The 18,527-nt window shown below is 44.9% G+C and overlaps 2 protein-coding genes across 2 annotated transcripts in view; one reads left to right on the forward strand and one right to left on the reverse strand.

The window, feature by feature from the left end:
• TBC1D5 (TBC1 domain family member 5) overlaps nucleotides 1–2,264 on the forward strand; it is a 343,310-nt gene extending 341,046 nt beyond the window's left edge. The window contains exon 21 of the mRNA XM_065876432.1: nucleotides 1,975–2,264. Within this exon, the coding sequence (XP_065732504.1) occupies nucleotides 1,975–2,264 (290 nt within the window). The remainder of the gene's footprint in view (nucleotides 1–1,974) is intronic.
• Nucleotides 2,265–4,444: 2,180 nt separating this feature from the next.
• Nucleotides 4,445–18,527, reverse strand: part of PLCL2 (phospholipase C like 2) — a 202,205-nt gene continuing 188,122 nt past the window's right edge. The window contains exon 6 of the mRNA XM_065876327.1: nucleotides 4,445–5,283. Coding sequence (XP_065732399.1) covers nucleotides 5,104–5,283 — 180 coding nt within the window. The 3' untranslated portion in view covers nucleotides 4,445–5,103. The remainder of the gene's footprint in view (nucleotides 5,284–18,527) is intronic.

Below are 18,527 nucleotides of genomic sequence, written 5' to 3' on the forward strand. Positions count from 1 at the left end.
CAGGTAGTAGCTGAGATTGCTACGGGAATCCAGAGAGAAAGCTTACTTGGGTCTAGAAAAAAATTCTAGGTGGGAATCCAGAAGAATGGGGTGTTTTCATCTGCTTGTGACGTCGGCCAAGTCTCCAGGCCTCTGACCTGGGCTTCAGTTCTTGGTTCGTAAGATAATGGTGCAGTGGGGTAAGAAGAAAAGACGGTTGCAGAAGCCCTGGCAGTTCTAACGTGCCTTGTCTGGGCCAGTCATGGCTTTATCCGGAAACTGGGGGGAGGGCGGCGTCACTCACCGTTTATAACTTGACTCCACTGCTTTTCCAGAAACAAGCCAGATAATTAGTGATGGTAGGAACCATCTTTCCTTCTAGTCACAGGCTAAAACACGTTACAGGTGTTTCTCCTCTTCAAGTCCTGCCCATGTCCTCACTGTATGCTAAAGGCGGAGAGGTTATCTTGGCATTTCTGCGGTAGAGACACGGCTCTGAAAATAGGACTGTCCTTGCTCTGTTGTCAACCTCAGATAAGCTCCTCAGTGGGGTGGGAGGTCAAGGTTCTCGCGGCTTACAGCTCAGCACAGCAGTCACATGAACAAAGCTTCTCCAGTCTGGGGGTGGGAGGCCAAAGCCAAGGCCTGACGTGCACCCGCGGGCATGGACGTGGGGGGACACCCTCCCCTGAGGGGCCCCTGGCCCTGACCACCTCACAGAGGGCAGTAATGGGATGAGAAAGGGCCATCTGTCTCACCAAACTGCCCTAGTGCCATTAGGGATCATATCCCCTTCTACCGCAGGGCCATGTGCTGCATGTCTCTTCCGTTTTGTAAGAATTGCTGTGTTGACAGGCTATAAACAGCTTTACAACTTGAGGCCTGCTGTGTCTCAGCACTGGGATCTTTAATGCCATTCTGTTCCGGTTCTCCGATTAAATCTCTTAAAAGTAGGCAAATTGTCAGAGGGGGAGACACCTGAGCCATTATTTAGCCACTGGCCCGTATGTCACTCAGGAGAACATGAAATTCAGAGGGGGCCTGTCAGTCACACCCAGATTCCCTGAGGAGTGTTGCTGACTCTCTGTCCAGGCTCTGCCCATAGCCCAAAGGTGGTCTTGGCCATGCTGGAGCCAGAGGTCCCCAGGGGGCTCTGTACCCCTCCTTAGACCTCAGGCCCTGCCCTAATTCCCCCCACCCCTCGGGGAGAGTAGGCGGGCGGGGCGGGCAGCAGGTGTGGCCACTGCATTGGCTTAGTTGGCCGTGGGCAAGGGCTCTTCCTGCCAGGCTGGAACATCCCTGGTCAGACTGTGGCTTTACTTTCATCCCAGGGCTGGCAGGAGCTTCTCTGATCTTAACCCAAAACCTCGACCAGTGTCCTTGGATGTCAGCTGTTTTTGTTAAAAACAAAACACATAATTACTCAGAAAGAAAGGAAAATAATTGTAGAGTAAAGCCATTGCGTCTCTATACTTTTTGCAAAGGACCATTCTGGGTTTCTGTGTCTCTAGAAGCTCCCAGCCCCCCGCATTGTCCTGGGAGACCCCCGGCGCTCAGCCAGGATGAGCCGGCTGTGAGATGTGAGGAGATGGAACACATTGGGCTCCCCCTGCAGCCCCCTTGCAGGCGGTAGTAGCATCACTGCAGATGCGGGGTGGGGGGCACACTGGGGAGCCAGCCTGTGGCCTCATAACCATCTGGGCGCGTCACTCACTGCGTGGCGGCCACACCCGAGGGCGGGGGCGAGGACGGACACGCTGTCCTCACCCCACGCCCCCTCACATGGGAAAGCTGGCGCCCCAGGAGGAGGGTGATGAGCAGGGCAGGGCCGCAGGCCGTGTGCTCCGCTCCCCAGGCCCACAGCTCCCATCAGAGGGGCCTCCCTGCGTCTTTCCGGGGGGACCGTGGGGCCCCCAACCTGCTCCGCATCTCACCGTCTCACCGGTTCTTCCCTCCCCCCCTGTGCTCTGACTCCTTCCCAGGCCCCTTCAGCAGCGCCGCCGGGGCGCAGGGAGAAAGGCGACATGGACGACTTCATCCTCGTCTCCAAAGACGACGAAGGGGGCAGCGCCAGGGCGGCCCCGGTCGGCCAGGCTCAGGCCCCGCGGCCCCTCCGGAGCTCGGCCCGGCGCGCCCCGGTGTTCTCAGACCCGCTGACCGGCCCGGCCGCGGCCTCGGCCTCGGCCTCGTCCGGCAGCCCCAGCTCCAGCCCCAGCCCCGACGACGACAGCAGCGGCAACAGCAAGGACTCGGGCTTCACCATCGTGAGCCCCCTGGACCTCTGACCGCCGCCCGGCCACCCCCGCAGCCCCGTGGAGACGCCTCTGAAACCCAGCCTCTTCCCAGCGCGCACGTGGCCTTGGTGCAGCCCTTTAAACCTGCGAAGAGAAGCAGGGGGCCCGCTGAGCACGCAGACCTTCCCCCAAATGCAGACAGCTTTTCCCTGTAGCTCACCCGGCCCCGCCAGTGAGGTCCCCAGCATCACACACACTGTCCAAAAAGACCAAACCACAGCTAGAATCACTTGTTCTGTCCTCTCCTCGCCAGCAGAGAAGGTGTGGCCACTCCATCCGGTGGATCCAGAAGGAAGAAGTGGTTTTCAAATCTTCCCTCCCCCAGAGCATCAGGCATAGGAAAACTGAGATCAGGAAACACTCTCTCTGGAAATCTGTATCTCAACCTATTTCATACTTCATTCCTCCCTTGGGAAGCCATACAGTAGAGGCCAGGTGCAACCAAATGGACTAGAACTAGTGGAGCCCAGGGCTGGGAGAAACCTCCCAGATAGTTACAGGGTCTAAACTTAGGAATCATATTTACCCGCCACCCGGTTCCAGTTTTTTTCATTTGTTAGAAAAGAATACATTTCTAAACCTCAGACCACATCAACTCTGGCCATCACTGCCCCTCCTTAAACAATTGTAATTCATCCTTTAGAATCTTTCACAGTCAGAAAAGAGGGTCACTTAGCCACGAATAAGCCATGACTGTGTGCTCTGCTGATTCGGGTCATCGTCTTGAAGGAGACAGTGCTCCCTGGAGTGGGATCTAGACAAGCAGGAGAAACACTGCGACTTGGGGAACAACTCCCCGGCAAGTGCGCCTGCTTTTTTCCTTTGCTTGGCTTATCCCTTTGAAGAGAGGGGTCAAAAGGAGGCTGACTTAGCATGGCAACATGGAGCAAACCCTGGGCTGGGTCACTCCCCTGACAGACTTTGTGACCTCGGGCACCGCAGTTGATCGCTTTTGTCCGCAACGTCTGCATCCGGGAAAGGACACGTCAGATGGAATGATCTCATAGACCCCCTTCGGTTTTGAAGTCTGCTGATTCTAAAAGCCTATATGAACCCTAGCCAATGACAGGTGCCTTGGTCTCAGAGTCATTTAAGTCACATATTAGATAATATCTGCCATTACTATAAATGTAGCAATTTTTTTCAATTTTATATTTTAAGTCATTTTTTATGATTTCTGGATTGTCACTGAATATTGCGATTTACTTGCCAGCTACGTTCAAGGATTGCTAGCCATAATCTAAATTACACATTCTTTTATTTCTCAGTCTACAAATCTACTTTTCTTTACTATTTCCTACATATTTTTGTTTTTGTTTTTTTTTCCGATTAGAGTTAATTTCAGAGCTAAGAGCCTAAGCTGCTGGCTGGTTGCTGGCTGGTGTGAGCAGGAAGCCACACTATTATTCAGGTAACAGAGACGTTTAATTTTCTGACTGGAACGACGCTGAGTGAAGACCAGTGGAGATGTATACCTTAGTTTAAGCACACGATCAGCAGGCAAATGACAAGAACTGGAAAAAGGAATTGTTTTGTAAAAGGATATTTCAGGGTCTGGGCATAAATAAATTCAATGTATCAGCCTGCCCACTTCCCCATGAGGAAATAATGAGGCGCCACGTTGGGGATTCCACACAGTTACCTGGCTTACCTGAGTCACTGAAAAGAATATGGACAAATGAAAAAGCGGTTATCGAAGGTTTAGAAAGCTTTTACCCTTCCAAAACGTGAGAGCAGTTTGGTTTGGGAGGAGTAGTAATTAGGCTTTGGTGTCTAGCAGGTTTTCTAAAATAGCGTCAAGTTTCACTGATTGGGACAATAAAGTCTTGGATTAAAGACTCAGCTGGCCAGTGGAGCATGGCACCCGCTCCAGCCCCTTCACCTGCCACTGGCTTACCGTCTGCACCGTGTCCAGGCTCACTCCCCTACGGCAGGAATCAACAGGCTGAGAAGGGGGAAGCGGTGTCGGTGGTTTTACAGACAGCTGCCACTATGTAAACTCATGGCTGCTGTATGTACTAAAAGCAAAATGTCAAGCCAGACAAGCGGCTCATCTTTGACAAAGCTGTTCACCAAGTAACTGGCCACTCTTCTTAAGAGTAGAGTATCTTGAACTGGAAATTTTTAAAAAGTTACACTTTCATTAAATTCACGTACTGTTATTGGAGAAATATCATAAAATATCTTTTTAATGTGACCACTACTTAATACAATGAAAAACTATGTACAGTGTGTTGCTTCCAAGTTGGTTGCCTTTACATTGTGTACCCAGCAGGTGTCTCCAGCCAGGAGTGTCCGTCCAGCCGCAGTGCCCTTGAACCTAGTGGCTCTCCCAAGTTCAAGGCTACTTACATTCTCCTTTGTAACCATGGCTCAGCAGGCACGCCTCCAAAAACATCTGGAACCCAGAGACCCCCAGCAATCATACATAAGTAAAACTTGTAGATTCGGTTTTTCCCCAGTACATACTAATTAGACCATACAATCCATCTGCGTCTTAAGACACTGTTTTCAGTTAGGAAAATGTCTGTTTCTCGCTGGAACTAGAGTGGCTAGTCTGTTGTTCACACTGGAACTGAGTTATGATGTCTTTGTATACAAATATAGCATATTTGGGCCAGGAAGAGAATTTCTTGTTAAAGAGTTTATTTGCCTCCACACGTAGGGTTGCTACATACATTCACAGTTTTAATAGACAGCAATTAGCTATTCCAGTTGTGCTTTAAAATCCCCAATATTATTTTTCATTAGTGAGTGCAAAGCAAATGTCCCATCTGGCTACGGTTGGTCCTAGAGTTATAAATTCTGTAATCATCTCTAGAAGGTGCCCTCATTCTCCAGTTTCATCGTTTGCTTTTTCGGGTATGACTTCAAGGCTCCGGCGCGGCTTCTGGACGTCGGTGTTCTCTGTGCCTGGTTTATTGAGTCCACAGGAGACAGCCGCATAGTGGATCTGCTTCAGGTTCTCCACAGTCTCGTTCTTGGCGTACTTCAAGAGATCCGCTTGTCCCTGTGATAAAACATGCAGTTAGTTAGACATTGAGAGATGAGACATGACTTGTGGTTACAGTTTGACAATATAGGTCTTCCACTGAAATAGAAATATTTCGCTTCCGCAAGAGGGCATATTTATTTCTGACCGGCACTGAATCCAAATAAGTCAATTTTAACAAAAAAACAAGTCTGTTTTCCCGGTTCCCAACGCCAGACTCCAAGAGTGTGCTGCCTTTTCAGTCCTTTCCGTTTTCTGGGTACTTTATGTTTACATACGTGGAATCAAGCAGCCAGGGCTCTTGATGAATGTCCAGGGTGATCTGCCCGCCACTCACCTGGGGTTGGGGCAGAGAGGCTGGAGCAGCCAGGAAAGGAATGACCATTGGCAGATGCAAAACACCAGAGCCAGTGACCAGCCATTGTCAACACTTGGCCAATCAACAAACTTACTGTCTGACCACAAAAGATGTCCTAGTTGTTAATACATTAAAAATATTTCAAATCACATCTGTTAGTGTTGTGCAGTTTTTGAATCCAAAATTAACAATCAATCACAATTCAGAGCTCTTATTGAGCTGAAACAGCAGGGATTCTGTATTTCAGTTAACTTTGTCAAAGCTTTCTTGCCAAAATATCAGAGAAAAACAGTTGCCTTCCTTCTGAAGTGAGTGGCCACAGAAACTCTCCTGCCCTCGGCCACCACCATGCAGTGGCCACGTGGCCGAGAGCAAAGACGGCCACCTGCTGTCCCCGGGGCCAGCAGACACCTTTCTTCCCGACACACACAGTGGAGGCAAGAGAAAGAAGCGGACACTCACACCACTTTGGGAGTCTGAAAGAGGCACAAAAGTGTCAAATATTTTTTGTTTGCATGCAAATCGGAATGCAAGTTATGAGTGGTCGGACCTCAGCATGTCTGGGGCCCACAAGGACTTCCGGGCTGTTCTGGAGCCAAAGTCCCCAATCCAGGAGGGCTCACCTGGGTGTCTGCTCAGGAGCACAGCAGACTTTGCCTTCACTAATGTAACCGAGCGGGACCCTATGGGGCCTTCCCGGGACAGGCCCTTCCCCCATCTCCTCAGCTTTAGCTCCTCCCTGAAGCACCCAGGTAACAGCATCTGGTGCACATGTGCTGAGTTGTTTCACAGATGTGAAAACCCCCCACCAAACGGAAGATGTTAACTACTTGATGACCCTGAGCACATAGCCCCCAGGCCCCCTGGAGCCTAAGCCCTGATAATGTTAACCCCTGTGACACCACCCTGTTACCTCTCCATCAGCCGATCAGAGAATTGTGCATGAGCTGATCACATACCCTGTGACCCCCTTCCCTCACTTGGCCTTTAAAGATGCTTTGCTGAAACCTTTCGGGGAGTTCAGGGTTTTAGGGGCACAAGCCACCCTTCTCCTTGCGTGACCCTACAATAAACCTTTCTCTGCTCCAAACTCCAACGTTTTGGTATTGTTTGGCCTCACTGTGCGTCGGGCACACAAACGCGTTTGCTAGCAATTTTGGTGAGCCAGCCAAGAGTCTGTGCATGTGACAGGTCGACCCCAGCCAGAGGCAGCCCCTTCCCTGAGGCCCAGCAGCTGCCAGAGTACACTTCGCTCTGCGGATCTCAGAGAGACTATCCCTGACAGGCGCTGGCCACCCCTCGGCACAAGGTTGTTCGGAACCGAGAAACATCCGGAGCTGTGGTCCACATTCAGTGTCGCTTGGGGGTAAGTCGCTCCAGCTTGCGCAGGCTGGGCTCGTGTATGACGACACCAGGGTATCCCTTTTTTTTTTTTTTTTTTAATTTAGAAAGTATTTATTCAAAGAATGTTGATATATATAAAATTAAAAAACATTTCAAAATTCCATCAGGACTTTTTTTTTTTAAACATTACATCTTTTTTTTGCGGAACACAGGGCCTCTCACTGTTGTGGCCTCTCCCGTTGCAGAGCACAGGCTCCGGACACGCAGGCTCAGTGACCATGGCTCAGGGACCTAGCCCCTCCGCAGCATGTGGGATCTTCCCGGACCGGGGCACGAACCCGCGTCCCCTGCATCGGCAGGCGGACTCTCAACCACTGCGCCCCCAGGGAAGCCCTACAAGTACATCTTTACTAGACCATCTCTACTTCTTTTCAGGGTATCCTTCTCTATTGTGTTGGTTTTGCCTGTGGTGGAGCATTGGTTGGGATTTTTGCCTTTTTTGAACTAGCCTTGGTCATTTATTCAGCTTCATCTCTGATGGGACATTGGCTGGGTTTCTCCCGTTTTGTGGCCAGGGACCTATGACCCTGAGAGACCCATTTGAACTGCTGTTTGCTTGATATCTGATAACACCAATCGTGAATAATTAGGTATGTATGATCAGAGCTCTGTTCCATCTTATAGTCCCCTGGGGTATTTTTGCAAAACTTGGAGATCTTTAGCTGTGCTCCCATAAATGAAAGAAAATATATTTTTTGAAACATTGTGTGCCCTCAATACTCCCTGAGATCTGTCGAACAATGGCCCCTAACGGCTCAGCTATTGTATCAGAGTGGGTCTTTTGCAATTGCTTTTATCTTGGGGAGGGGGGGTGGATGTATGTGAATGAGTGTCTCTGTACCTGAGTCCAAATGCTATTCTTTCTTCCTCGTTTTGCTGAAAATGAGGCTTGTGAATGTGAGCGGATGATATACATTATTGTCTATTAGTGTCATTTGTTTGTTTAAACTTCACTGGATATTTGGGAACTGGAAAAAAAGAAAGTTCAAAAATAGCCCAAGATGGCTGGGTTTTATGTAAGTAGTTAGAAGAGAAATTTGCATTTCTTTTCCTGTGCCTTTGAGATGTAAATGATCTCTCCAGATATTTGGTAACGTGAAATTTTAGAGTTGTGCTAAATTAAGTTAAATGATGGAAGTTCATCTGGTTGTTTCTAGATAGGAGAATTAAGGGGCAAAATAATATGGATACAGAAAGTAATGGAAGGTTTGTACAAGTTTAGACTGAATTTAACTTAAGTAAATGAAATTTATTATTAAAAGTAAGCTGGTGCAAGACTAGATTTTTTTCTCGCACTGGTAAGAGGACAAAGTTTTCCTGGAATGCTGCCATTGAAAACAGATTGAGTTTCTGTGCCTTTCAGTGATCTGTATTTGCTTTTGAGATCTCTTCTCATTTTGGTAAAGGAATAAGTATTGTCTCACCATGACCTATGATCTGATTTGACCAAGTGTTTTGAAACTTTTTGACAAACTTCCCAAATATCAAATTTTAATTAATTAAAAAATTTTGACCTCCAGCTAACTTTGGGATGCTTTGGCGAGCCCCCAAGGCATCTCAGAGAAAAATATTAAACTAACTAGGATTGTTTGGTATGTTAAATTACATGGGAAGCATTGTCAAATGTCTGATACGCCTCCTCAGGTTATACGGTATGGATAAATGTTTTTTAATATAGACATTCTAGAAATTATATAAAGCTTCTGAAGTTTGAATATGTCCTGGTATAATGTTATAATTTTAGTTGTTATCTTAAAATGTTGGGGAGGAACCAACATGGCAGAATAGAAGGACGTGGAGCTCACCTCCTCCCACAAACACATCAAAAATACATCCACGTGTGGAACAATTCTTACAGAGTACCTACTGAACACTGGCACGAGATATCAGACACCCAGAAGTGTCTAGAAGTATCTCCTCATAACTGGATAGGATGAAAGATTTTTTAAAAAGGAATAGGGATGGGACCTGTGTCCCTGGGAAGGAGCTGGAAAAGAGGAAAGAGTCCCACACCCTGAGAAGCCCCCTCACCAGCGGGGATATCAGCTGGGACAGAAAGGGAGCTTCAGAGGCTTGGAGAACGCAGCAGTTGGCAGCAGGCAGAAAAGAGAGAGACCAGCACAGAGGATCCGAGCTACCTCGCAGCACTCCCCAGCCCGAGACGCTCACCTGCTGGTATGTGCAGGGGCTGCGTGCTGAACCTCAGGCTTCAGAGGACAGACCCAGAGACAGGACTGGGGCTGGCCACACGGAGACAGCCTGAAGGGCTGGGGAGTGTGGTACGGGTGGCAACCAGGGGTGTACGTGGAAGAAGCGCGGGTCTGCCATAGAAGTGAAGCACCACTGCTAAGGGGTGAGTGAAGGGAGGGGCGGAGCCTGCCCCTTAGCAGCCTCTTTCTTGGTGCTGCTGCTATGAGCTCTGGGAGCGGGACAGCAGGTGTACTGTGGCCGGGGTGGGTCTGGCCTTAGCAGCTGTGGGCTTGCTGGGAGCACACACGGAGGCAGAGCCTGGGCTGTTTCCAAGGTTCCCACGGCGAGGCCAGGTGCATGACTGCCGTGCTTCTGGTACCAAATTCAGTGGACTGGCGTGTTGGGATCTGTGCTGTTGGCTTTGTGAGCACAGTGCCTGAGGGACACCGGGGCCAACTGCCTGCATTCCCACAGCAGAGGTGGGGCTGAGGGCAGTGCCGACAACAGTGTACTTTGTGAGCCCAGTCAGGCGACACCACAGAGCACACTCCCCTGTGGACAGCTCTGGCGAAGCAATACTCAGCAGCTCCTCTCCAGAGGGAGTGCTCCAATCCCACCTATTTCACACTGCAGCTCAGAATCAGATCTGGGGGCTTCTGCTCCAACAACTGTCGCTGATGGGGCAGCGACAACCATAGGGCAACCCAGTGCAGACTCTGGTCACCACACCACCACCTGTCAAGCACAAACAGCACACGCTGAGGAAAGAGGTCAGAGACATCCATACTAAAATCAGCCCTTGCGCCAAAAATATTCAACACACACAGGCTATACAGGGACACTCCCACATAAAAGCAGCCCTCCAAGACCACAGTAGACAATTGTTTCTCCTAAACTCACAGAGTAAGAGAAATATAAGTAAGATGAAGAAGCAGAGGAACCACTCCCAATTAAAAGGTCAAGAGAATTCCCCCAAAAGAACAATGAAACAGACCTCTTCAGTCTAATAGACACTGAGTTCCAAAAGGAGATAATGAAAATATTGAAGAAATGTACAAGGCCTATTGATAGAAATGCAGATTCCTGTAAAAAGGAGGTAGAAACTATAAGGAGGAACCAAGAGAAATTAGGAAACTCATTCGCCGAGATGAAAGCTGAGCTAAAGGCAATGAATAACAATGAATAATGCAGAAGAACGAATAAATGATCTGGAAGATAGAATAGTGGAAATCACCCATTCAGAACAGCAGACAGAAAGGCAAATTGAAAGAAACAAAAAATGAGAGCAATGTAAGAGACCTATGGGATACTAATATAAAGCATGCCAATCTATGCGTAATAGGGATTTCAGAAAGAGAAGAAAGAGACAGGGGGATTGAAAATGTAATTAAAGAAATTATGGCTGAAAACTTCCCAAACCTAAAGAAGGAAACAGATATCCAGGTACAGGAAGCACAGAGGGTTCCAAACAAGATAAACCCAAACCCAACCTACACCAAGACATACTATAATTAAAATAGCAAAAGTTAAAGATAAAGAGAGGCTTCTGAAGGCAGCAAGAGAAAAACAAAGAAAGACTTAATTACAAGGGAACCCCCATAAGGCTATCAGCTGATTTCTCTACAGAAACACTGCAGGCCAGAAGGGAGTGACAAGATATATTCAAAATCCTGGAGGGGAAAAAATCTGACCTAGAATCTACCAGCAAGATTACCATTTATAATAGAAAAGGAGTGAAAGAATTTCTCAGATAAGCAAAACCTAAAAGAATACAGCAATACTAAACCTATCCTACAGGAAATATTGAAAGGTCTTTAAATAGAAAAGAAGCAAGAAGCCATAGGAAAGAGAAAATCACAGTTAGAAAGTAAATCACTTAAGCCAGTACACAGGTTAAAATGCTGTATGTCACAACTTCATTAAGCTTCTTTTATTAAAATTTATTTATTTAATTTATTTATTTTTGGCTGCATTGGCTTTGTTGCTGCTCACGGGCTTTCTCTAGTTGTGGCGAGCGGGGGCTACTCTTCGTTGCGGTGCACGGGCTTCTCATTGCAGTGGCTTCTCCTGTTGTGGAGCACGGGCTCTAGGTGCGCGGGCTTCAGTAGTTGTGGCACGTGGGCTCAGTAGTTGTGGCTCACGGGCTCTAGAGCACAGTCTCGGTAGTTGTGGCGCACGGGCTTAGTTGCTCCGTGGCATGTGGGATATTCCTGGACCAGGGCTCAAACCCGTGTCGCCTGCATTGGCAGGCGGATTCTTAACCACTGCGCCACCAGGGAAGTCCCCATTAAGCTTCTTTGTCAAAAAACATTATAATCAGATCTCTAACCTTGCCTTTTTAAGTCCTTTATCATTCATAGACAGTTAAGCTGTTGCTTTGCAAAATGCTTCATCTCTAAGAAGAGTCATAGAAAGGACTTTTTAACAATCATACTGCTAAACTAGATTTTAAAAGTCTAATAGCAACTCTGATTTCATAAAACTGTTAGTAAAAAAGAATTAATTATATAGGACTGAGTAAACTGATGAATATGGTTATAATTTTTTGGTTTTAAGGAAACCCTTCCCCTTAAGCTAACTATGACTTACAGCAATTTGGTAGATTTTACCTTTGTAATCACAATTGAAACATTTGTTTTTTCTCTCTACCTGATCCCTCCAGATACTGGAAACTCTTAGGTTCCCAGCAGCTTTATCAGGTAAATTAGGAAGGGTACTTCCTAACAGGTGCAAAAATCTCAAGGTACTTTGGGGACCTCAAAAAGTGAGGAATTCACCTACATCTGTAAGGCAAAATCTATGAAAAGCCCTTGGCATGGCATTCCTGGTCCTGAGAGGGCTTTTAAAATTTCAGTCTGAGACTCCTTATGAAAAATTCCCACACAGCCAATTGAAAGGAGCCAATATGATCAATTAACCAGACTCACTTTGCAAACAAACTAATCTTAATTTGGCTGTATTTGATGAAAAATGAGGGTAATTTTTAGAGAGAAAGAGATTACATTTCAGTGGATATCAAATTCTGATTCTGTTAATTGAGGTCTGCATTTATTGTCTAAGACTCACTTCCTAGACAGTTTCTTGTTGGCATGCTACATAATTGTAAAGTTTAATTGCATTATTAAGAAGGACACTCTAAGTTTATTTCTGAAGCTTATCCCAACCGTCTCCCTTTGGATAAATATCAGATGCCCCATGACCTGTAGCCAGATATTATACATACTGGAAGGAGCATTGCTAAAATGTGTCAAGAGACTAATTTAACTTGGGATAAGGCCTTGTCAATTGCCCTACTACAGATCAGAATGGCTCCCAAAAGGAGACTTAAATTAAGCCCCTTTGAAATATTGTATGGTAGGCCATTCCAGGTGTCTGCCCAGGTGGGAGAATCTATAAATGCTCTGAAAGAGCTAGCTGTTGCTAATTACATTAAAACTTTGGGCACTATACTAACCTCTGCTCATGAGTTTGCCTCCCAGAGGTCTGCCTATCCAACTGAAGTAGCCTTACATCCTTTCTTACCTTGAGACCAAGTCCTCCTTAAAGCCTGGAAAGATAAAGTGCCTGAACATCAGCTGACTGCAAGGTGGACAGGACCACACGTGGTATTACCTACCACAAACTCATCCGTCAAGTTAGCCAGAGTAAAGCCATGAATTCATCACACTGGGATTAAAGCAGCACCACTGTCATCAGAAAATGGTCCAACTCCTGAAAGGCCTAGAGAGCAATGGGTTTGTAAACCGTTAGAAGACTTAAGGTTGCTCTTCAAAAAGATAAGTACTGAGATTGCACTTTCATTATAGCTGGAGAAGGTGAGTCAACTTACTTGTTTAATCTTGTTCACCTGAACAGTACGGGAATCTAGTGTAGTTATGACAGTCAGAAAGTTAAGATGAATAGCTATGTATAGGAGCTAGAAACAAAAGCCCAAGTCGAATGACAAATCAGACAACAAACGGGCTAAATAAAGGGTTTCATCAGGTTCAAATAATTGTAGATAAAAAAGGAAAGAGAATTGTACTACTTACTAAAGATTCTAAGGAGTATTCCCTGCTGAAAGCTGATCAATTCCATTCCATAATCACCCATCACTGCCCCTGTTCAGCAGGAAGTAGCCAGAGCGGTCGTCACCCCTTTCTCACAGGATTGTGGAATGGACACTGACAGTGGGGAATTGTAATAGGGAATAACAAGTCTGACTCCATATTAGATCCATTCCTTTTACTTTAATCTTTGTATTCTACTGCTTTTGCTACAAGTTAATCACTAAAGGGATGTTGCCTATCGCTTAAAGTATACATAATGGTCCATCTCAGGAAACACTGTCCCCATGCTTGAATGTTAAACTAAAATACCTTTGTTCAGCTCACAGGAAACATCCTGACCCAGTCCACCTGTGAATGGCTGCAGGAAAGAAGAAAGTAACATATCCCCTCCTGGAGTCTGGCTGAAACCAGGAGATATTTGTGCCAACTTATGACCTTGCTAATAGTACTAGCTATATTATTTGTATATTGCCTGTTTTACAGAATTGTTGTTTCTCGTATTACCAAATACAAGAGCCTCTGATAAAATAATGATGACCAGGCGACTTGAAACAGTTGACCAGATATAAAGTTCTATATAAGATCAATGATTGTAATAGTGCAACTCTAGATATAGGAAGAAGCAACAAGAAGGAATTTTTTCCTAGACCATAACGGAGTAGTAAAACAGGTGGTCCAGAGACTTCTGACTACTGTTAATAAGGCCTAGTCCAGTAATAGCACATTGAGTGGCCTATCAATGAAATCCTCGCCTGAACTACTAATGGGTATTCCTAACATTATGGGATGAAATGATCATGAAATGCTTCCCAAATCATGTTCAAATTTATGACCATGAGGGAGCACTGCCAACTAAAAATTGGCACTTGCCATCTGCCTCTACAAGGATTAAGTCACAAGCCACTCCAGTCACTGACCTTCAATACCCCCTGAAAGGAGGTCAGAGTGGAGATCAGGAATGACGCACTTAGTGCTCTGAGAAAAGCTGACAGAACAGACCTTCAGATAGTTAGATACTTTCAGGAAAAGATTTTATGACCCAAGTTCTTGCATCTCTTCATGTCTAGAAAAGCACTAAAATCATAAACAGTGACACCTGCTTTGGCCATTAAGGAGAAAAATGCATTCGAAAGTCAAAATGGAATACCTGTGGTTCAGACATCCAAGGTAAAGTTGGGTGGCCATTGTGGATGTGAGTTCGAACACACTCCTTTATTGCCAAGAACTTGAATTTTCTGAGCTGTGTCAGACTGATTCTCAAAGCAGTGTCTGCTGGTGACAGGACCCAGTGGGTTCCTCTGTCAAGTTTATGATTAACCTCCTTAACTGAAACTTTATTACTTTTCTTGTCCAACACCTGTTCTCCTCAGGATTGGGAAGTATCAAAGAAAAGGGGGGAACTGTAACCAAGCAGGACCCTATGCGGTCTTCCCAGGGCAGGCCCTTCCTCCATATCCTCTGCTTTAGCTCCTCTCTGAAGTACCTAGAAAACAGTATCCGGTGCACATTTCCTGAGTTGTTTCAAAGATTTGAAACCCCACCCCCCCACCAAATGGAAGATGGAAGATGTTAACTACTTGATGACCATGAGCAGGTAGCCCTCAGGCCTCCTGGAGCCTAAGGACTGACAATGTCAACTGACAATGTTGACCCCTGTGGCACTGCCCTGTTACTTCACCATCAACCAATCAGAGAATTGTGCAGGAGCTGGTCACGTATCCTATGACCCCCTTCCCTCACCTGGCCTTTAAATATGCTTTGCTGAATCCCTTTGGGGAGTTCAAGGTTTTGGGGATATGAGCCACCCATATCCTTGCATTAAACCTTTCTCTGCACCAAACTCCGACGTTCTGGTACTGTTTGGCCTCACTGTCCGTTGGGCACACAAACTTGCATTTGCTAGCACTAACACCTCTGCTCCCCCACAAGATGACACTGACTCTGGGCTAAATGAAAAGGAGTGCCAGGCCCAGACCAAGAAAGACTGTCACCCGCAGTGGGCCTCACACCCACTGCATGCTGGGCCTTGCTCAGCAGCTTGATATGCGAGCTGTTTATCAAGTTATCTTCCCGTCACCCCACAAGTCTCCACGAGCTGCAGGTCCCCTCAGCACCACTCTGAGTTGACACATGCTGGTCTAGGGTTCCTCTGCCATCTCCCCCGAGCATTTTCTGCAACCAAAAGCCAAGAATTGAACCTGTAAAACCTTAACACAATCTCATGGCCGGAAAACAAAAGCCAGGTTGACAGGAAGTTACAGCTTCTTCACTCTTATTTAACTGGAATATTAATAATATGTGGTTACAAACAGAGTACTTTTTAGTAAATATTTTGTGCTTGGTCACTCTTCTGGGTGATGCAAGACTCATATACAAACTGGCTACACTTTAATTCAGTATTTCATGAGTATTCAGGATCACAGGCCAAAGGCATAAACCTCCTTTAAGAGGGCTATGGAAACTAATACGTTCTAACTCTTACAGCCACCACTCAAATTCAAACAGAAGGACTGCAAGTGTGATTAGAGTCCAAAATTTGAAACCACAGAGCCTGTGATGTGTCAAATTAGGCATGTAGGTCCAAAATGAAAATAAATAAGGAAACATAAGCTTTAATTGATACATTAAACAAGATGGACTTAATTGATATTTATAGGACACTCCATCCAAAAACAACAGAATACACATTTTTCTCAAGTGCTCATGGAACATTCTCCAGGATAGACCATATCTTGGGTCACAAATCAAGCCTTGGTAAATTTAAGAAAACTGAAATTGTATCAAGTATCTTTTCTGACCACAACGCCATGAGACTAGATATCAATTACAGGAAAAGATCTGTAAAAAATACAAACACATGGAGGCTAAACAATACACTACTTAATAATGAAGTGATCACTGAAGAAATCAAAGAGGAAATAAAAAAATACCTAGAAACAAATGACAATGGAGACACAACGACCCAAAACCTATGGGATGCAGCAAAAGCAGTTCTAAGGGGGAAGTTTATAGCAATACAAGCCCACCTTAAGAAGCAGGAAACATCTCGAATAAACAACCTAACCTTGCACCTCAAGCAATTAGAGAAAGAAGAACAAAAAAACCCCAAAGCTAGCAGAAGGAAAGAAATCATAAAAATCAGATCAAAAATAAATGAAAAAGAAATGAAGGAAACGATAGCAAAGATCAATAAAACTAAAAGCTGGTTCTTTGAGAAGATAAACAAAAGAGATAAACCACTAGCCAGACTCATCAATAAAAAAAGGGAGAAGACTCAAATCAATAGAATTAGAAATGAAAAAGGAGAAGTAACAACTGACACTGCAGAAATAAAAAAAATCATGAGAGATTACTACAAGCAACTCTACGCCAATAAAATGGACAATCTGGAAGAAATGGACAAATTCTTAGAAATGCACAACCTGCCAAGACTGAATCAGGAAGAAATAGAAAATATGAACAGACCAATCACAAGCACTGAAATTGAAACTGTGATTAAAAATCTTCCAACAAACAAAAGCCCAGGACCAGATGGCTTCACAGGTGAGTTCTATCAAACGTTTAGAGAAGAGCTAACACCTATCCTTCTCGAACTCTTCCAAAATATAGCAGAGGGAGGAACACTCCCAAATTCCTTCTACGAGGCCACCATCACCTTGATACCAAAACCAGACAAGGATGTCACAAAGAAAGAAAACTACAGGCCAATATCACTGATGAACATAGATGCAAAAATCCTCAACAAAATACTAGCAAACAGAATCCAACAGCACATTAAAAGGATCATACACCATGATCAAGTGGGGTTTATTCCAGGAATGCAGGGATTCTTCAATGTACGCAAATCTATCAATGTGATAAACCATATTAACAAACTGAAGGAGAAAAACCATATGATCATCTCAATAGATGCAGAGAAAGCTTTCGACAAAATTCAACACCCATTTATGATAAAAAACCCTCCAGAAAGTAGGCATAGAGGGAACTTTCCTCAACATAATAAAGGCCATATATGACAAGCCCACAGCAAACATCATCCTCAATGGTGAAAAACTGAAAGCATTTCCACTAAGATCAGGAACAAGACAAGGTTGCCCACTCTCACCACTCTTATTCAACATAGTTTTGGAAGTTTTAGCCACAGCAACCAGAGAAGAAAAGGAAATAAAAGGAATCCAAATCGGAAAAGAAGAAGTAAAGCTGTCACTGTTTGCAGATGACATGATACTACACATAGAGAATCCTAAAGATGCTACCAGAAAACTACTAGAGCTAATCAATGAATTCGGTAAAGTAGCAGGATACAAAATTAATGCACAGAAATCTCTGGCATTCCTATATACTAATGATGAAAAATCTGAAATTGAAATCAAGAAAACACTCCCATTTACCATTGCAACAAAAAGAATAAAATATCTAGGAATAAACCTACCTAAGGATACGAAAGACCTGTATGCAGAAAATTATAAGACACTGATGAAAGAAATTAAAGATGATACAAATAGATGGAGAGATATACCATGTTCTTGGATGGGAAGAATCAACATTGTGAAAATGACTCTACTACCCAAAGCAATCTACAGATTCAATGCAATCCCTATCAAACTACCACTGGCATTTTTCACAGAACTAGAACAAAAAATTTCGCAATTTGTATGGAAACACAAAAGACCCCGAATAGCCAAAGCAATCTTGAGAACGAAAAAAGGAGCTGGAGGAATCAGGCTCCCTGACTTCAGACTATACTACAAAGCAACAGTAATCAAGACAGTATGGTACTGGCACAAAAACAGAAAGATAGATCAGTGGAACAGGATAGAAAGCCCAGAGATAAACCCACGCACATATGGACACCTTATCTTTGATAAAGGAGGCAGGAATGTACAGTGGAGAAAGGACAGCCTCTTCAATAAATGGTGCTGGGAAAACTGGACAGGTACATGTAAAAGTATGAGATTAGATCACTCCCTAACACCATACACAAAAATAAGCTCAAAATGGATTAAAGACCTAAATGTAAGGCCAGAAACTATCAAACTCTTAGAGGAAAACATAGGAAGAACACTCTATGACATAAATCACAGCAAGATCCTTTCTGACCCACCTCCTAGAGTAATGGAAATAAAAACAAAAATAAACAAATGGGACCTAATGAAACGTCAAAGCTTTTGCACAGCAAAGGAAACCATAATCAAGACCAAAAGACAACCCTCAGAATGGGAGAAAATATTTACAAATGAAGCAACTGACAAAGGATTAAT

This window comes from Phocoena phocoena, chromosome 4 (genome assembly GCF_963924675.1).
Source record: "Phocoena phocoena chromosome 4, mPhoPho1.1, whole genome shotgun sequence".
In the NCBI taxonomy this organism is placed as follows: Eukaryota; Metazoa; Chordata; class Mammalia; order Artiodactyla; family Phocoenidae; genus Phocoena; species Phocoena phocoena.